Source organism: Caloenas nicobarica, chromosome 17 (genome assembly GCF_036013445.1).
Source record: "Caloenas nicobarica isolate bCalNic1 chromosome 17, bCalNic1.hap1, whole genome shotgun sequence".
NCBI lineage: Eukaryota > Metazoa > Chordata > Aves > Columbiformes > Columbidae > Caloenas > Caloenas nicobarica.
Genome location: NC_088261.1, coordinates 2,675,383 through 2,692,756, shown reverse-complemented (window position 1 = coordinate 2,692,756; position 17,374 = coordinate 2,675,383). Strand labels below are relative to the sequence as shown.

The 17,374-nt window shown below is 41.7% G+C and overlaps 1 protein-coding gene across 1 annotated transcript; it reads left to right on the top strand.

The window, feature by feature from the left end:
• The first annotated feature begins 86 nt into the window (after positions 1–86).
• Positions 87–16,933, top strand: INTS2 (integrator complex subunit 2). The gene is made up of 24 exons (XM_065647312.1): positions 87–402; positions 847–985; positions 1,666–1,768; positions 2,013–2,126; positions 2,785–2,915; positions 3,011–3,184; positions 3,713–3,939; positions 4,492–4,617; positions 5,188–5,259; positions 5,353–5,467; positions 6,122–6,190; positions 6,420–6,554; positions 6,987–7,163; positions 7,827–7,935; positions 8,944–9,048; positions 9,511–9,675; positions 9,866–10,067; positions 10,612–10,737; positions 12,181–12,370; positions 12,611–12,853; positions 13,740–13,847; positions 14,630–14,735; positions 14,907–15,083; positions 15,376–16,933. The coding sequence occupies exons 1-24, from the start codon at positions 110–112 to the stop codon at positions 15,543–15,545; spliced, it is 3,576 nt and encodes a 1,191-aa protein (XP_065503384.1). The 5' UTR covers positions 87–109; the 3' UTR covers positions 15,546–16,933.
• The last annotated feature ends 441 nt before the right edge of the window (positions 16,934–17,374 follow it).

Sequence of the window (17,374 nt, the reverse complement as noted above, 5' to 3'; positions counted from 1 at the left end):
GGGGGGGAGGAAAGGGGCGGGGCCTCCCCTCAGCCTTCCCGCCCGCCGCGCGCGGGTGACGTCACTTCCCGCCGGTTGGTGCGCGGGGGCAGCGTGAGGCGCCGCCGCCATGGCCGAGTGCTCGGGCCTGCAGTTCGTCAGCCCCTACGCGTTCGAGGCCATGCAGAAGGTGGACGTGGTGCGCCTGGCCGCCCTGAGCGACCCCGAGCTGCGGCTGCTGCTACCCTGCCTGGTGCGCATGGCGCTGTGCGCCCCCGCCGACCAGAGCCAGAGCTGGGCGCAGGACAAGAAGCTCATCCTGCGGCTCCTCTCGGGCGTGGAGGCGGTGAACTCCATCGTGGCCTTGCTCTCCGTGGACTTCCACGCCCTGGAGCAGGACGCCAGCAAAGAGCAGCAGCTGCGGTAACGCGGAGAAGGGCGTTTTCCGTGGGGAAAGCCGCCGTGTGGCCTTTCCAGCTCGTTTGTTTGTCGTTGCTGCTGAAGCGCCGGGATGAGCTGGTCGATCGTGTCCGTGTCCCTTGAGTAAACGCCCAGGAAAACCCCGGTTTCTGACAGAGCAGCTGGTGTCCCTGTCATGATGTCCTTGTGGGGAACTGCCCAGCCTGGCGGGTTTGGGGAGGTGAAGAGCGGGGTCAGGTTCCTTGGGCGGTGTCTGAGCTGCTGGGGAACAGAGGCCCTTGAAATTTCGATAAACTGAATTCAGTTTCACGAGGTGCTACGGCTACGACAGTCCTCTCTGATTGTTGGCGTGGCAGGAGAAATCCCCACGGAATCGCTGTCTTCCTTTGGCTGGTAACGTTTTTGTGTTTGCAGAAACACGTAACAGGTGTTGGTTTGAACCCTTAGGCACAAGCTCGGAGGAGGCAGCGGAGAAAGCATCTTGGTGTCGCAGCTCCAGCACGGGCTGACGCTGGAGTTCGAGCACAGCGATTCACCTCGGCGACTCCGGCTCGTACTTAGCGAATTACTGGCGATTATGAACAAGGTAAATTTCTCCGTTTCTGGACGCTTGTGAATTTTGCACTCTGAGTAGATTGATACGCTGTCTGGTTCTGGCGCTGCTGGTGTGTGTGAGTATTCTTCTCCAGATATTACCTGCTTCACCAAGACTTAAAGTCTCGTTGTGGCTGGAAGGTGGTATGTGATGGAACTCCTTGTGACCCCGGCTTCCTAGAGGAAGTCTGTCTTCCCCAGAACAAATGAGGGTCATCATTTCTAATGTGATAAAGACTCTGCGTATTCTGTAATATACTGTACACAAATTCAATGTGATTTTGTGATGCATCAGTGCAGAAATTGTGTTTGAAAATGAAATTATGGTGTTTCTCTATCCAGTTCTTCACTCTGATCACACTATCATATTGGCCACTGTATTCCTCTTTGCTCCCCACCCCCAGCATTTTATTTGCCTTGTGTAAACTTACCATGTTTTTAGAATTGTCAGTGAGCTATTTCTCTTTCTTCTGGAAAGAAGCAATGATCCCAGCCATTTGAAGTAGTTCTGCTAGTAAATACATCCTATTTTAAACGCATTTCTTGCTTGTTCTGTGTTTGTAGCGGTACATTTTGGACAGTTTTTAATGTATTAAATCTGCTGAGTTTAAAGTCATAAAAGATGAATTGCTTCATAAAACCTGTTCAGCGACGATGAACAATGTCTTGTAGGTGTCAGAATCGAATGGCGAGTTTTTTCTCAAATCTTCTGAGCTCTTCGAGAGTCCTGTTTATCTGGAGGAGGCAGCAGATGTTCTCTGCATTTTGCAAGCAGGTGTAGTATTCTGTATTTATAGTGTTTTCTAACTTCTTACAAATGTAAAAAAACCGCAACTTTTGGAGCTGTGTGACTGATTTAAGGTTCATCTCGACTGTTTAGCTCTTTGAAGGAGGAATAGATCACAGGTTGATTTTTCCATTCATCGATTTGAATGTGTTATTGAAATGCATATTAAAAGCAAGGTTCTAGTTGTTTCACAGTGCAACAGTGTGACTTTGAAAACTCTCTTTTTATCTAGAGCTGCCGTCACTGTTGCCGATAGTCGACGTGGCTGAAGCTCTGTTGCACGTTAAGAACGGAGCCTGGTTCCTCTGCCTGCTGGTGGCCAACGTTCCCGACAGCTTTAATGAGGGTGAGTCGCAGTTTCTCCTTGGCCAGCTTTCTAAAGTTTTGAAATTATTTCTAGTAATATAGTTAATTCTGGGCTGAACCTTGTGTCATAAATATTTGAATGGGAGAGTGTTTGGCTTATGAAGTATAATTTGGATGCATTTGTACTTAGAGGTGCTGATGGGTTCCTCATCTCATCACGTTCATGCCCTTTTTTTGCAGCCTGCTTGTAGACTCTTGTTGCACCGTTTCACGTGTAGGTCATGGGCAGTGAACGGCTGGGACTCTGAACCTGCTCTGACCTTGCTAGTAGTTCTTGTCCCTCACACTGAGCCATATTACGGGGTGAAAAATCTGTATTGATGTTTTCTGTTTAGTATCCCTTACCTCGCAATAAGATTTCCGTCTCCAGGCCTGCCAGATGCACAGGTTACGTTAGAGGGAGTATAAGCAGTAATGGAATGATGCGTAAATCTGTAATGACCCTGTGATTTCTCTGAGGAGAAAAACCATTTCCTTGTTCTGCTTATATACTGTAGGTCGTGAGTTCTTGCCCAAACAACGTTTGTGTGGCCCAGCGAATAAATCCTAGTCAGCTGAGCAGAAGAGCTTGGCTTTGTGTTTATGTGTCTTTTTCTTGGAAAGGCCAGATTTCCTTACACCTCCTGTTGGGTATTTAGTCTGTAGGGGTTTGATTAAGAACGGTGAACGGCAGGATGAGGAGAGTGTTGGAGGCCGTCGGAGAACAGAAGCTCTTCGCCACCTGTGTAAAATGAACCCTTCCCAAGCTCTGAGGGTCCGAGGCATGGTGGTACGTGTCACTAGTCTGTCATGAGAATCATCACTATGATCTTTACTGGAGCGTTAAAACCAAAAAAGATGATTGAGCCTGGGCATTTTATCTAGGTGGAAGAGTGTCATCTGCCAGGACTTGGTGTGGCTTTGACCTTGGATCACACCAAAAATGAATCTTCAGATGATGGAGTGAGTGACCTGGTGTGTTTTGTGAGTGGTTTGCTGCTTGGAACAAATGCAAAGGTTCGAACTTGGTTTGGAACTTTTATCCGAAATGGCCAACAGGTATGAAAATCTTTGAATATTTTGCTTTTAAAAAAAGTATTCTTATGGCTTGCTGTAACTTTTCTGGATGTGGGCGCCCGTATTTGTCTGAATGCGTATAAATCCTGTCTCATGTCTTGGAGCAACCTTTACAGGTAACCTCTTCTTCTGGGACCAGGTCTATAAATGGCATCTCTGAAGGCAGCAATTCGGTTGTTCCTCTGAGAGATATTTAGGCATGGAAACCAAGGAACTGTGCGTTTGTAATGTTTACCTGATGAATGTATTCATTCTCAGTGTTCACAATAAGAAGTCGCATCTTGACTTGCGTAGGTAGTTGAGTTATTACAGCTTGTGTTTCAATGTAATAAGCTGTTGTAAGATGATTGTGTGTTGCCTGTTGCCCTGGTACTGAAGATTATATTTAAAAAAAAATCCTCTTCCCTTTCTGCCTCCCTCGACTTCATCATTAAGGAAGCTCTTATGTAATCCATTGTTTGATGGGATGAGTTTGACATTGTTGTTCTCATCTTTTGACCTCTTACACAGCGAAAAAGAGATAATATCAGTTCTGTGCTTTGGCAAATGAGGAGGCAGCTGCTCCTGGAGCTCATGGGAATCCTTCCCACGGTTCGCAGCACACACATTGTTGAAGAAGCAGATGTTGATACGGCGCCAAATGTGTCTGTGTATTCAGGACTGAAGGAAGAGCACGTCGTGAAAGCCAGCGCATTGTTACGTCTCTATTGCGCTTTGATGGGAATTGCTGGGCTCAAGTAATCGATGTTTTAATGTGTTTTTTATTCACTGCCTGTGGGTTTAAGCAGAAGTTGAGAGCTTTGGGCACTTCTAACACAAGCTGCCTCAAGAAACGTGGTGCTCTCTTTAATGCTACAGGATCAGTTCAGCTGATTTGTTAATGAAGTCTAGGCCTGAGTGGTGGGAGCGGCGTGTAGAAGAGAAAGCAGCTCAAAACTCTAGCGACATACACTACATGAATTTAGAATTTCTTTGCGTTTACCTTTTAGGAAGTGCTAATGTAGCATCTTCACGCCTTGTTAGTTTTAATTTAGGTATTTTGTACTAATAAGCAAAATTATATCTTGGGGAAGTTTTCTCACTGCTTTTATTCTCTTAACAGAGATTTTAATGTCTTTTAAGTTCAAAGAGAATTGCCAGTTAATCTTGATACTCGTCTATTGATGGCAACTTGATAAGCAGATTAAGTAACACAAAAATTATTCTTTAACCACTGTGATGAGATTGCTAATTTAAAGGTGAAGAGATTTCCAGCGTGGTGGGTTTTGTTCTTTTTCTGTCCCGTTCAGGCCAACGGATGAAGAAGCTGAGCAGCTCCTGCAGCTGATGACCAGCCGACCTCCCGCGACTCCAGCTGGTGTTCGCTTTGTGTCCCTTTCCTTCTGCATGCTCCTGGCCTTCTCCACGCTCGTCAGGTACCTCTCCGGAAAGGAGGAGCTTCGTAAAGACCTTCTGTTTTAGCACCGTTAGGGCAGTGACCTCCCCAGAGCTGCAGTTTTTTTGCTCCTCATTTTTATACAAATCTCCGTATGGTGGTTGAAGGGATTTGTCTCATGCTGTAGTGAGGAAATCGGTATTCTGCTCTGCTCTCCCCCTTGTTGACAGCAAATCTTCTGAGAGGGCAGCATTGGTATTAGCTGAGTTTGGAATGGTTTTTGAAGGCTCAAGTAGGCCTAACTAGTTCACTTTTCCATTAAACAAGTTTATGGCTAAATTCTTCAGAGACCCTGTTCAGAAGAGCAGCAGTGTAGGTGTTTAATGGATGTAGCCTTGTGCCTGTGCATTCAAGACAGGAAATTTCCTGACAGTTGGACTGAAGTTTGTGCTAAATATCAGCACTTATCAGCTCTTTGATGCTGAAGTGAAAATAACAAAAAGTCTCTTGGCATAAGATTCCTCAAATACTGGCTTTTCTGCTAGTTATTGTTAGTATAACTAGGGGTAGTTCTCAGGAAGATGTTCTCTTATGAATTTTCTTTGCGCAGCACCCCAGAGCAGGAGCAACTGATGGTAATGTGGCTCAGTTGGATGATAAAGGAAGAAGCTTACTTTGAAAGGTGAGAACAGGCTGCCCTTGATTTTGAATGATTTTAATCTCACATTTCCTTATGTCCTCTTGGAAATAAACTCTTCCTCTTCATTATCATTAGCATTTCTGGCGTGTCAGCTTCTTTCGGAGAGATGCTTCTCCTGGTAGCCATGTATTTCCACAGCAATCAGCTCAGCGCTATCATCGATTTGGTCTGTTCCACCCTGGGAATGAAGGTAAATCCTGAACTGTTTCTAGCACGTACAGGTCTCTGATAAAATTAACTTTTAACTGTTTATTTATACTCTTGGATTTGCTTTAGTTTTGATATAAAGTTTTGCTAATATACTTAATAACATGCTTAAAGCAAATGTAAAGTAAAAAAATGGGTAGCTATCTAACTTAGTTGGTCTATAAAAACGTAAAACTATACATATACCTCTTGGTACAGAGGAATGTTGTGATAGCAGATGACTTGTTGAAATCATTATTTGCAAGAAATGAACTCTTTTAGAAGACTAATTGAAGTAGTTTCCTAATTGAGCTGCAAACTTTTAATTTAAAATAGTTCAAAGAAATATCTCCATATGCGTTAATTAATTTATGAAAATTACCGGGGGAGACTTGCCTTCAATTTACTATCGTGAAACAGTGTCTCGTCAAATGGAAAATCTAGATAGGTGATTTTTACAGTAGGGAAGACATGAAGAACTTGACATTTGAAAGTACTTTTGGTTTACATTTGAAGTATGGATGCAATGTTTTCCTGGTATCCCAGTGAAGACAAGTTTTAGAAGGTTAAAAGTTGACAATTTATAAAATAAATTTGCAGTACTTACTTATAAAAAAGCTAGAACTTAAAGTTACAAGTACTTTGTTCTTTGTTTCAGATTGTTATTAAGCCCAGCTCGCTCAGCAGAATGAAGACAATCTTCACGCAGGAGATTTTCACTGAACAGGTATTTTGTTTTTTGAAGTGGCAGGAAATAGTTCACAAATGTAGTACATGTGCTACAGTTTTACACATACTGTATCAAACTATTTAAAAACGTTCTTCAGCTCCCAAACAACCAAAGGTAAGTAAATGCCAGAAAGAATGTAGCTGTGCGACTTGTCACCTTGTGCTTATGCATAGTGATAAAGTGGATATTTGTGGTGTTTTTCTTGTTAATTATGACTTCCCTTTAGGTTGTTACGGCCCACGCGGTTCGTGTGCCCGTCACGGGCAATCTCAGTGCCAACATCACTGGGTTCTTACCTATTCACTGCATTTACCAGCTTTTAAAAAGTCGATCATTCACCAAGCACAAAGTCTCCATTAAGGTATGGCCCGCATTTTATTTCTGTTCATAATTTTGAATGTTGACTATGTTTCAAAGGCAGAATTCTTATGAATCTTATAGCCTATTACCATGTAATTTAAGGAGGAACTGTGCGTTAAGTTAGGGTACCCAGCGTTAGCTCTGTTATCCAGAGACCACAACTTAGTGAAGTTAAAAGTAGCAAGAAAATTATGTCGCCCTGTGTCTGCGCTTAATAAAATCATAGTCAGAATGTTATTTCCAGCCAAGACAAGTTTTATCGGTGGGTCTGTACAGAGCAGGGTCCAGGATGCAGTTTATCACCAGGCCCAACTCCGAACTGGTTACGCTTTCCAAAGTCAGTTACATTTTTTGTGACTCGTTAAAAGGCGATGTACTTGCAGACAAAAAATTGCCCTTGAACATGGACATGTCACGACACGGTTTTTCCTAGGACTGGATCTATCGGCAGCTGTGTGAAACCACCACTCCGCTCCATCCTCAGTTGCTTCCTCTTATTGATGTCTACATCAACTCCATTCTTAATCCTGCAACTAAGTCCAACCCAGAGGCCACAAATCAGCCTGTCACGGAACAGGAGATACTGAATGTTTTTCAAGGACTCTCTGGGGTAAATGATTTGTTTGCTTCTTTCATGTACTTTAACGCGAACATGTGGTTCAGTAGTTAGTGTATAAGCTTGATGCAGAGTTTGTAAGGTGCCTCAGTTTTTGTCTTTAATGCTTGTATAGTAAACTGCTGATCCTACTGCAGTGACTTGTTAGTGCTACTCAGATTTTTACGATGGTCATTTTTCCCTGTTTTGCCCTTTTCCTTGGGAACCAACCAACTCATGCTGTTAAAAACCCAAAGGAAAGCACTTTGTGGATTGAAAAGTGGAGGCATTTAGGTAGGATTGGTATCATTTAACTGAAGTGCTCTAGTTGGTTTTGAAAGAAACATTTTCATTTAGATAGAAGTAGGAGAGTGGTCACTTGGACACATGCAGAGGAGTGGCAAGCATTGACTTACTTGGAATCCCAGGATTACTCCTTATTAGTGTCCCAAGATACCAAAAATACATTTTGTGTTTGAAGCCCATTTAAAAAAAACAAAAGGGAAGGAAAAGAAAAAGTTCCCTGCAACTTTGAGCTTGGACCTCCTGCGGCTTGATATTTTTGTACAAGGCTCACTGCCTCATCTTTCTTCATATTTGTGGGTAAATCAGTTGTTTTTTTTTTTTCCTCAAGAATGAGGAATGAAACATGACCTTTGTATCTGGTTTTACATACAGGGAGAAAATACTCGTCTTGGTCAACGATACAGCATCACAACACAATTGCTTGTCCTCTACTATGTCCTGTCGTACGAAGAAGCACTTCTGGCAAACACAAAGATACTGGGTATGTGTGAGTGCGTCACGGAAAACAGGTTAACTGAAAATAAGGTGCCAAGAGAGAAATTCTTACAATAACTAAAATTCGTGTTGCTGTCAGACTCAAGCACAACATTAAAAATTTAGATTATTATAATAAATACAGCAATGCTGTAGAATTTCAGGAGATAAAGTTTCTGCTGAAACTCTGTAGCTGAATAATGTGTTTTCCAGATTAAAAAAGGTCCAGGCTGGCCAAAAAGTTACCAGAAATGTTTATGACCATCTAATAAATACAGCAACAATTAACAAAGACTTCTTAATTACTTCAGATCTTGATTTATTCATGTGTCGTCCCGCTTGCACATACATTCCTTTGGGTTGGCAATTTTATGGTTGACAATAGTGAATGTTCTCTTTTTATCTTTGAAATTGAGACTTCAGTTCTGAAAGAATGTTGTGTAGTTTGTTGATGGATTTTAATTTCAGTGAAAACAGCATTTACGTCTGGTGGGTGTTTTTGCCTGCCCCTTTTCAGGGTATCCAACTTCCAGCATTCTTCAGTGCTGTTTTCTTCCTGCTATTCAAGAAGGACTGAAATACTATTAAATCGATTACAGTTCTTCCTGTATTTATAACTTCCCTCTCACTACAGGATGTTGTGTGTGCCAACAGTTTGAATTCCATGTACCAACTGATAACCATTTTTTTTTCATGAAAAACCTTGAATAAAGAAAGTGCAGATTTGAGCTATGATCTCAAGGTCACTTGGACTTGGTCAAAGGTAGTGTGGAGATCTTGCAAACAAATCTAAATGCCAGGAAGGTCTTTAAATGGAAATGTTCACAGAAGTGGTTTCCTGAAGAGCTTAATTTAATACTTTAACAGGAATGAGGTGTGTTATTTGGGATTTTCTCTATTTTACCTGGATAATATAGAGACAAGTGCTTTACACTTGCTTTCTTGATTCAGTTGGGGAAATTAGTTTTTCCAACTGTAACCATTATGCATGGTTTCTTGTCCTGTTTCCGTATAGCTGGGATGCAGAAAAAACCCAAGTCCTACTCCTCAGCATTAATGGACCAGATTCCGATCAAGTACCTGATCCGGCAGGCGCAAGGGCTGCAGCAGGAGCTGGGAGGTGTGTCTGTGGTGATCCCGCGTGCGTGGCCGGGGAACGCTGAGCGTGTTCCCTGCTCCGCGCCTGCCATGTTTCGTAGCCTGCCTTCCTTTCTTTTAAAATCCGGCAGTAGTAACTGGTGAGATCACAGCTGTGTTTGAAGGGTCAGAGTGAAAGTTTGGGGAATGCAGTTGTTTTTAGAGCAGGTCTCACCTTCCTAGGGTAGGTTTTAGAGTGGGAATAACCTGAGAATTATAATTACTCCCGACTGAGTTTAATAGTTGCTGTAGGCTTCTCCCACCTTTCCAAAGGTAGTTTTTCCTTTGCTTTGAGTTAGAATATCAGGCTATAAACACGCAAGCTCATTGAACTTCTCCGGAGGGATTCAGTTAAGGTCTGTTGTCGCAATGATAGGCACAAATGTGTTCAGGTGAGATGTTGCTACTTAAATCTCAGATGTTTACTTCCTTCACACCCTGAAAGGTTTGCATTCTGCACTGCTACGCCTTCTTGCAACCAACTATCCACACCTCTGCATTGTGGACGACTGGATCTGTGAGGAACAGATCACGGGCACCGATGCCTTGCTGAGGAGGATGCTGCTTACAAATATCGCCAAGAATCACTCTCCCAAGCAGCTCCAGGAAGGTAAATAACTTGGTGTGAAGTAAGCAGTGTTCTTTCCAGACCAGATGGAATACAGCGGGTTTGGAAGTGTGTAGCTGTTTAATTCATGTGATCGTACTGCATTTCTGTAATGAAAATGTTCTGCTGCCAAGTCAGAAAAAAAATATCAGAAGTGCAGTTTTACCAAGATCCCATTGTCTTTATTTTATAGCATTTTCCATGCTGCCTGGAAATCACACCCAGCTGATGCAGATCTTAGAACATTTAACGCTTCTCTCAGCTGGTGAATTGATCCCATATGCAGAAGTATTGACATCAAATATGAATCTCTTGCTGAATGCTGGAATCCCTCGGAGGATTCTTCAGACCGTCAATAAACTTTGGATGGTTCTTAACACTGTCATGCCAAGAAGGTAGGCTCAGGATACCGAGTAGTTTGTCGTTGCAGATAGGTGGACTGTCACTTTCTGTTTAAAAAATAATGACCCAGTGCCTTTGGCTGGGAAATTAGAGGTTGTGACTGAACAGAACGTGTTAGCGTTGCATTCCTTTTTGCTTGTTGAAATTTTTAACCTTTGCATTTAAAAGGACAGTACTTCTTGTTCTCAGGGGAAAGAAAATCTCCAGTTCACTTAAAATATAGTATAGTTTTATAGTGTGCATCGTTTATGACAAATTGCTGCTGAAACGTGAAATCACCTTGGTAAGAACGTGCCTTTTCTGAGGATCCGTATGTGCGATCGCAGTGAAAACAGTGTGGCTGCTCTTTTCAGTGAATGTAATTTAACTGTATCTTGGTTAATGTCAGGGGCTGCAAATGAAGTTGGGGGCTCTTGCTCCTTGATAGGCCTAGAAAAATGCAGCTAACTGAGATGAGTGAGTGTTCAGATGCTTATGTGATCCTTGTTTTCTTGCAGATTATCTAATAAAAAAATTGTAAAAATAATCTCATTTTAGGTTGTGGGTGATGACTGTTAATGCCCTGCAGCCTTCAGGAAAAATAGTCCGACAGCAGAAATACACTCAGATTGATCTGATGATCGATCCTCTGATTGTACTGAGATGTGATCCCAGAGTTCACAGGTAAGTGTCTCCCTCCTTTTGGCTTCTTACGGTCAGTGGTGCTGACATTGATACATAGCGAATGCCGAACGTAAAAGTGTCTCATAGGAAACTTCTAAAAGCTTTCAGTACTTCAAAACAAATTTTCAAACTCATCGTATGAGCTTGTAATTTCCATCTTTTTTGTTGGTCAGAGGACTGAGTGAGCTGTGCACGGTCTCAGCGTGTCATGCTGTCCACCTGAGTGTCTTGTTGCACAACCTTCCACCAAGCGCTAGTTTGCAAGCTTTGGGATTTGTACGTGGATCGTCCATTTTAGATGTGTGCGTGTGAATTTGTGCTAAGCAGGCGTTGCAGTGTGTTTATAATGTCTGCTGCCATGCGATGGGGGTCGTTGAGGTTGTAGGTGTCACATCTGCCACCTGCTGTCCTCTGCCACCCCTCCCGGTATTCCAGCTTTTTGGGGAAAAGTTTCTGCTAGTGGGTGCTTGATGGCTGTGACAAGGGGAGATTTGCTTAATTTCCCAACAAAGTCTTTTAGTAGCACTTAGAAATGAGTTCCTCTAGATGTCAGTGACGGCAGAAGAGGATGTGTAATGCTGCTCTATGGCTCCGATGCAGAAGAATTAGCTGAGAATTTTAGTAGTGAAAATGATCATAAGTGGTAGCAACGGACCAGCTTTTAAGGAGAATATGAAGTAATGCAAACAATTAGTCAGAATTTGTAAACTATAACTTTACTTTTTCATAGTTATGAAGAAAATTGCATCTGTTATTCTTAAAAAAGATATGGTTAATTATTTTAACTGTACTTCAGCCCCGAGGTTTCTGCCTTGTATATTCTTTTTCACGTTTTCTGTCAGTTGAGGTTCATTTTTCCCGTTTTGTATTATCCTTTTGTTCATAATAAATAGCTGATAGTGAACTTGATTTGTTCTTCATGTTCTTGTTTGTATGCAGTGTCGCTCTTTGCCTTTTAGCAATTGAGCCCTGACTCCAGTTTTGATTTGAGTTGCTGCAGCTCTGCTAGACATAAGTCTCTGTTGATGACATCTTTAATCCCCAGCCCGGAGGTGAAATTTGAAAATGTATGTCCCTTCAGCCCTGGATGCAAATAGAAAATCCTATGTTCCTAAACTGTTAGGAAGATTTATAATGCGATGAAAACTACCATCTGAGAATTGTGGAAGCAGTTCAGAGTTTGTCTGCCTTATTTTTCCCCATCAGTCAGATAATTATTTTTCCTTCACATACAGCCAACACTTTCTGGGTTTCCTTTGTTCAGAAATGAGTCTCTTCAGCAGTTCCTTGGTTTCGTAGGGTGTACCCATCTGTGTGTGTGCACGAGAGAAGCGGACTAAACCAAATGAGCCTTTGAGGAATGCTTTAGTTTGTTCAGATTACAACTGTCTTATTGTTCCGCTTGCTGAAATGCCTTTATTTTCTCATGTGTTCCCGTATCAGGAGTCCTCCTCTGATGGATATAACTTTACATATGTTGAATGGGTATCTCCTTGCTTCCAAAGCTTACCTCAATTCTCACCTAAAAGAAACAGCGGAGCAGGACATTAGACCATCCCAAAACAACACAATGGGTCCAGAGGCCCCAGAAGTTACAAGGGAAGAATTAAAAAATGCATTGCTTGCTGCGCAGGTAAGGGGGAAGAAATGGATATTAAATGATGCCAGGTGAAGTGTTGGGGGCTTTTTTTAACATTCTACAGGATTTGTGATTCTTGAACTGAGTTGGTTTTATTCCGTATAAAAAACTCTATAGCTAGAAATTCTAGCCACCTGACAGTCTTCTGTTTCTTAAATTGTCATTACTTTGTATTGGATTTCTTTGATTTCATTGGAGCCCTTGATGCGTGTTTTATTGCCTTTCTCCTCACAGGACAGTGCTGCTGTGCAGATTCTTCTAGAGATCTGCTTACCTACAGAAGACGAGAAAGCCCAGAGCAGTAACCCCCACAGTTTGCTGAAGAGTGTTTGTGGTGCCGCAGGCCCCAAGAGCCCCGAGCCAGAGGAAGAAGATAGTTTGCTGTGTAACCTTCGCGAGGTCCAGTGTCTGATCTGCTGCCTGCTGCATCAGATGTACATTGCTGATCCCAACATAGTCAAACTAGTTCATTTCCAGGTCTGCTTTGCGCTGTTTTACTTCTTTCGTGTTTTTTTCTAGTTAAGAAAGAGCCAAATGAAGTGGTGGAAGGCAGTTGAATGCTGTTGCTGTGATCCTCAGGAATTTTAATGGCCCACTTTTCTGCCGCCCGTCTCTCCTTATTGTTAAACACGTGCTTCGTTTGATCCTCTGCCCTTTTTTTGGTACCAAAATAGTTTGTCCATTCTAGGCCAAGAAAAACTGGCCTCATCTTCTTATAATTACTTGTTCCACATCTTTGGCGGGTTACTTTTTTTTCTGGCCATGTTTTTAAATTAGTATACTCATTATTCAAAGCTGTAATTTGGCTTCAAATGTCAACATCTCCTTTTCTTTTTGTTAGGGCACAGTTTATCTCTTGAGGGTGGCAGGAGAAAGATTGGCCCTGCTAAAGCAGCTGCACGCCTTCAAAAAAAGAAGAGGGGAAAGATTAGCAAGTGTTTTAACATAAATGTGGTTTTAGTGTGTGTTAAATTGCTCGTTGCCAGATGGTGGTCTCTTTAAAAGGAGTTAATTTGCCTCGACCTGGAACTGATTAGGTGACTAAAAAAGTCGTAATGGTTTGGAACACAGGGAAAAGACGTGGAAGGGAAGGGTCAGTGCAGCCTGGTATGGTCTTGGGGAGTGGATGTGCCAGTAACACCCTCAGTACTGAGGATAACAAACTGATTCAGACCCTGGGTTTGTCACCCAGCCTGCCTCATGTTGCCTTGGGATACAGGCCTGTTGCTTCTAATTGTGAACAAAAGAGATTTACAAGTATATTCATTTAGGAAAAAAGTGTTAACGCAGGTCTAATTTAATATCTTAATTGAAGGAGGATTTTTAAAACACGTTTGATATGTCCGTTTCCTTAATCACCCAGGGTTACCCATGTGAACTGCTGGCACTGACGGTGGCGGGGATTCCGTCGATGCACATCTGTCTGGATTTCATACCCGAGCTCATTGCCCAGCCCGAACTGGAAAAACAGGTACTGTCCAGTCAGCGGGTTTGGAAGCGCTGGCAGTAGTTAACCCTGAGGAAGTGTCGGTTAAGGGGAGAAGATAAATAGATCACTAAAAAAAGTCCTGTCCTAACTTGCCTGGGATATTAAGGTAATATCCGTAGCACTTTTACCTTAAATTAAAGGCCTGGCCTTTAAATCCTCTTCAGTCGAGGATTGTGACAACTCCTCTAACATGTCTCTCTACACTTGTTCAGGAAATACTCGTGAATTTTGATACTACCTTCAAGGACACGAATAAAAGCACTTTTCAATAATGACATTCATTCTTTATGTTGAGTATAAATCAGTTGGGAAAAGTTTTGCCTACTTAGTTTTTATCTGATACTTCATAGCTACAGTAACTTCTATGAAAGTTCACATTTGGAAAACCTTTTTTGCAAAGGTATTGTGTAGAACAGGTGAAGTGGCCTTGAGATGAAAATTTTATTCATCCTCATGGCTTTTTCCAGGCTATATCACTACTGATTCTTGTAAATTGTGTGTTACTTTATTGCTTATCGTTAATGTCTGTGGAGGAGATTCTGGAACATTAATGCTGGTACTTTGATTAACATTAAATATATGTGGGTGGTTTTTCTTAATGTCAGCAGGAAAAATTCACAATAACTCTTATTAAGGCTTTTCCTCATTGGTAAAATGGAGAATATTTACTAACTTATAAGTTATGTGAAGAGCTTTGGATAGAAAGTGCAAAGCAATCTGTAACTTTGTTGCTTATTTCTCTTTTGCCTTTGCCTACTGAGCAGATATTTGCCATCCAGTTACTTTCATTTTTGTGTATCCAGTACGCGCTGCCCAAATCTCTGAGCGTGGCTCGTTTAGCGATCAATGTGATGGGAACCCTGCTCACAGGTGAGCACGTCAGCAACCCCTAAATACATGAGCGTGTAAATTAGAATTATTTGTGTAGGTTGAATGCAGCTTTATCTGAATGCCGCTGTGTTAATTATGAGTGTAAAAGTAACAATTCTTGACTGGATTTTTGTAGTAATTGCTTTTTACTTATTTCCTTTTCCTTGCTAGTTTTAACCCAGTCAAAGCGCTACGCGTTTTTTATGCCGACCCTGCCTTGTTTGGTGTCCTTCTGCCAAGCCTTTCCTCCTCTTTATGAGGATATTATGTCTCTGCTGATACAAATAGGACAAGTTTGTGCCTCTGATGTTGCTACGCAGACAAGAGACTTCGACCCAATCATTACACGTAAGTGAAGTATTCAAAAGTAATGTCATGGTCTCAGGGAGAAAATTATATTAATGTTTCAAAAGTTTGAATGCAGTTGGAATGCACTATGAAATTTACACAGGTGAATGAAGAAGAAATGTTGTAGTGTCTCTAGAAATAATCTCCGGAGTTAAACCTGGTGCATGAAACAGAGATGGCGCAAATTCGGAATTTCATAACATAGATGTTTGTGTCATGGGTGTAATACAACAGTTTTTAAAATGTATTTATTTATTTAGGTGTAATTTCCTTCTTCTACTTAATTTTCTAGGTCTCCAGCAACTCAAGGAGAAACCACATGATCTGTCAGGACTCTGTAACGATTCATTTAACAAAAGTTGTTCAAGGGACGTCGCATGTTTGGACCCTGATGTTCGGTTATGCCAATGTGTTGAAAATACAATCATTGAAATAATTAACATGAGCGTAAGTGGAGTTTAGGAAGAACACACAATTGTACTGTAGCTTGTCCCGTGGTCTGTGGTGCCTAAAATTTGGAGGAAGCTGCGAAAATGGATTGAGGAACTGGAGCACAAGAGGTCTGTGTTTTTCATTAATTCAATTCAGTTATGTCTGAAAAGAAAAGAATTCTTTAAAGAGGCTTATGTTGCTTCCAGTGAAAACTTTTGAGTCCGATATCAGGGGCTGGTAAATAATTTCCAGTGTAACTGAGCATGATTTTCAGGCTTGCTCAGTTTCTGAAGTGATACGGCAACACACTTGAAAGGGTTTTATAACACCCTGAAAGCAGTGGATACTTAATTTGTTGAGCAAACAGCAAAACGATAGGTAGGAAGAATTTAATATTCACGTGCTTTTCTGAAGTTAAATGAACTCTTGTTCCAGAGCCTTGCAGAGCAAGATGGAATAAAATATTCCAAGGAAGACTTGAAAAATGGTCTAAGTAACTTGCACCATGACACATAGCCAGCCTTCACGAAAAATATGAAACCGGTCTAAAAGTTTATTAAAAAAAAAAGTACTGCTACGAAAATGAGCTGTATATATGTGACTTTTAAAGAATATGTATTTTTAGTGCAGCTCAGGTGGTTTAGTTTAAAAGGGATGAGAAAGACTTAAAGAAATAAGTGCATAGGTATCTTAGGATATCATTAGGATAGGATTAAAAAAAAGAAATCAGTGTTGCGGGTGACTGTGACAGAAGCTGATTTCCCCGTAATGAAAGGGACGACGGATTTCAGCCGTACCCAAGTGGTTACGTGCAGCTCGGAGAACAGGAAGGCTGAATCCTTTGTGTTCCGTGCGTGAAGCTGGTGGTTCTTCCATATGCAAAAGCTGCAGGATTTAGCCTCGACAGATGTGTTTTGTAGCATTGCAGAAAGGGATGTATGGTGCAATATTCGGGAGTTTCTTGAAAGTTGCACAAGCTCTTCTGGGAGGCAGCGTGTGCTTTTGTGACAGAAAAAGAAAATTAAAGTTTGGCTGTTGTGCCAGAATTGGGTGTAGTACTTCAACATATGTGAACTGCTAAACTTGTCAATCCAGCACTGGCTCTTTTCTTAAATGACAGCATCCAGGGTCCTTAAATCAGTAATTTTTTTTTTCAATTAAGACCAATTTTTATTCTAGAAATAATGGTCTGATTCTTTGGTGTGGCCTTGAGGAAGTTTTGTGTAGTTTGGCCTCTCCTCCTGCTGGACAGCGATGGGGGAAGCCCGACAAACGCTTTCATTTGCGCTCCAGGATTTACCAGCACTGTAACCATCTGATAACAAGTATAATTTTTGTCATCTTGATGTAAAGTATGTAAATAATCCAAATGTATGTATTTTTTTTCCTTCTCTTCTGAGTGGAATTTTATATGCTGTAGTGGTATTTAAATAAAAAAAAAAAGTGTATGATTTGGATCGAATCATAGATATCAATACTTTTAAATTTCAAAGGGAATTGCCAGTATTGTTTGTGTTGAAGCTTCTCCCCGGGCCTATCATGTGCAGCAATGTTTAAAAGCCACTGACTTTACTAAATGACTCTTTTTTTAGTTTCCAAGACAGTGCTTTCTGTGCACTATGCTTAAAACAAGATAAATAACAACTACAAAAAGTATCAAAGCATCTTGCAATAGGATTCCCATACGGTAAACTCCTGGTTGCCTAGCAACGAGTCCAAGCGGAAGCCAGCAACGCCCTCCGTGATTGGTTCTCATAGCGCAGCAGGGGAAGGCGGGAGCGGCTCAGTCTGCGATTTGCTGATTGGTGTTTCAGGACCCTTTCCTGTCAGCTGATTGGCCCCGGGGCAGAGGCGGGAAG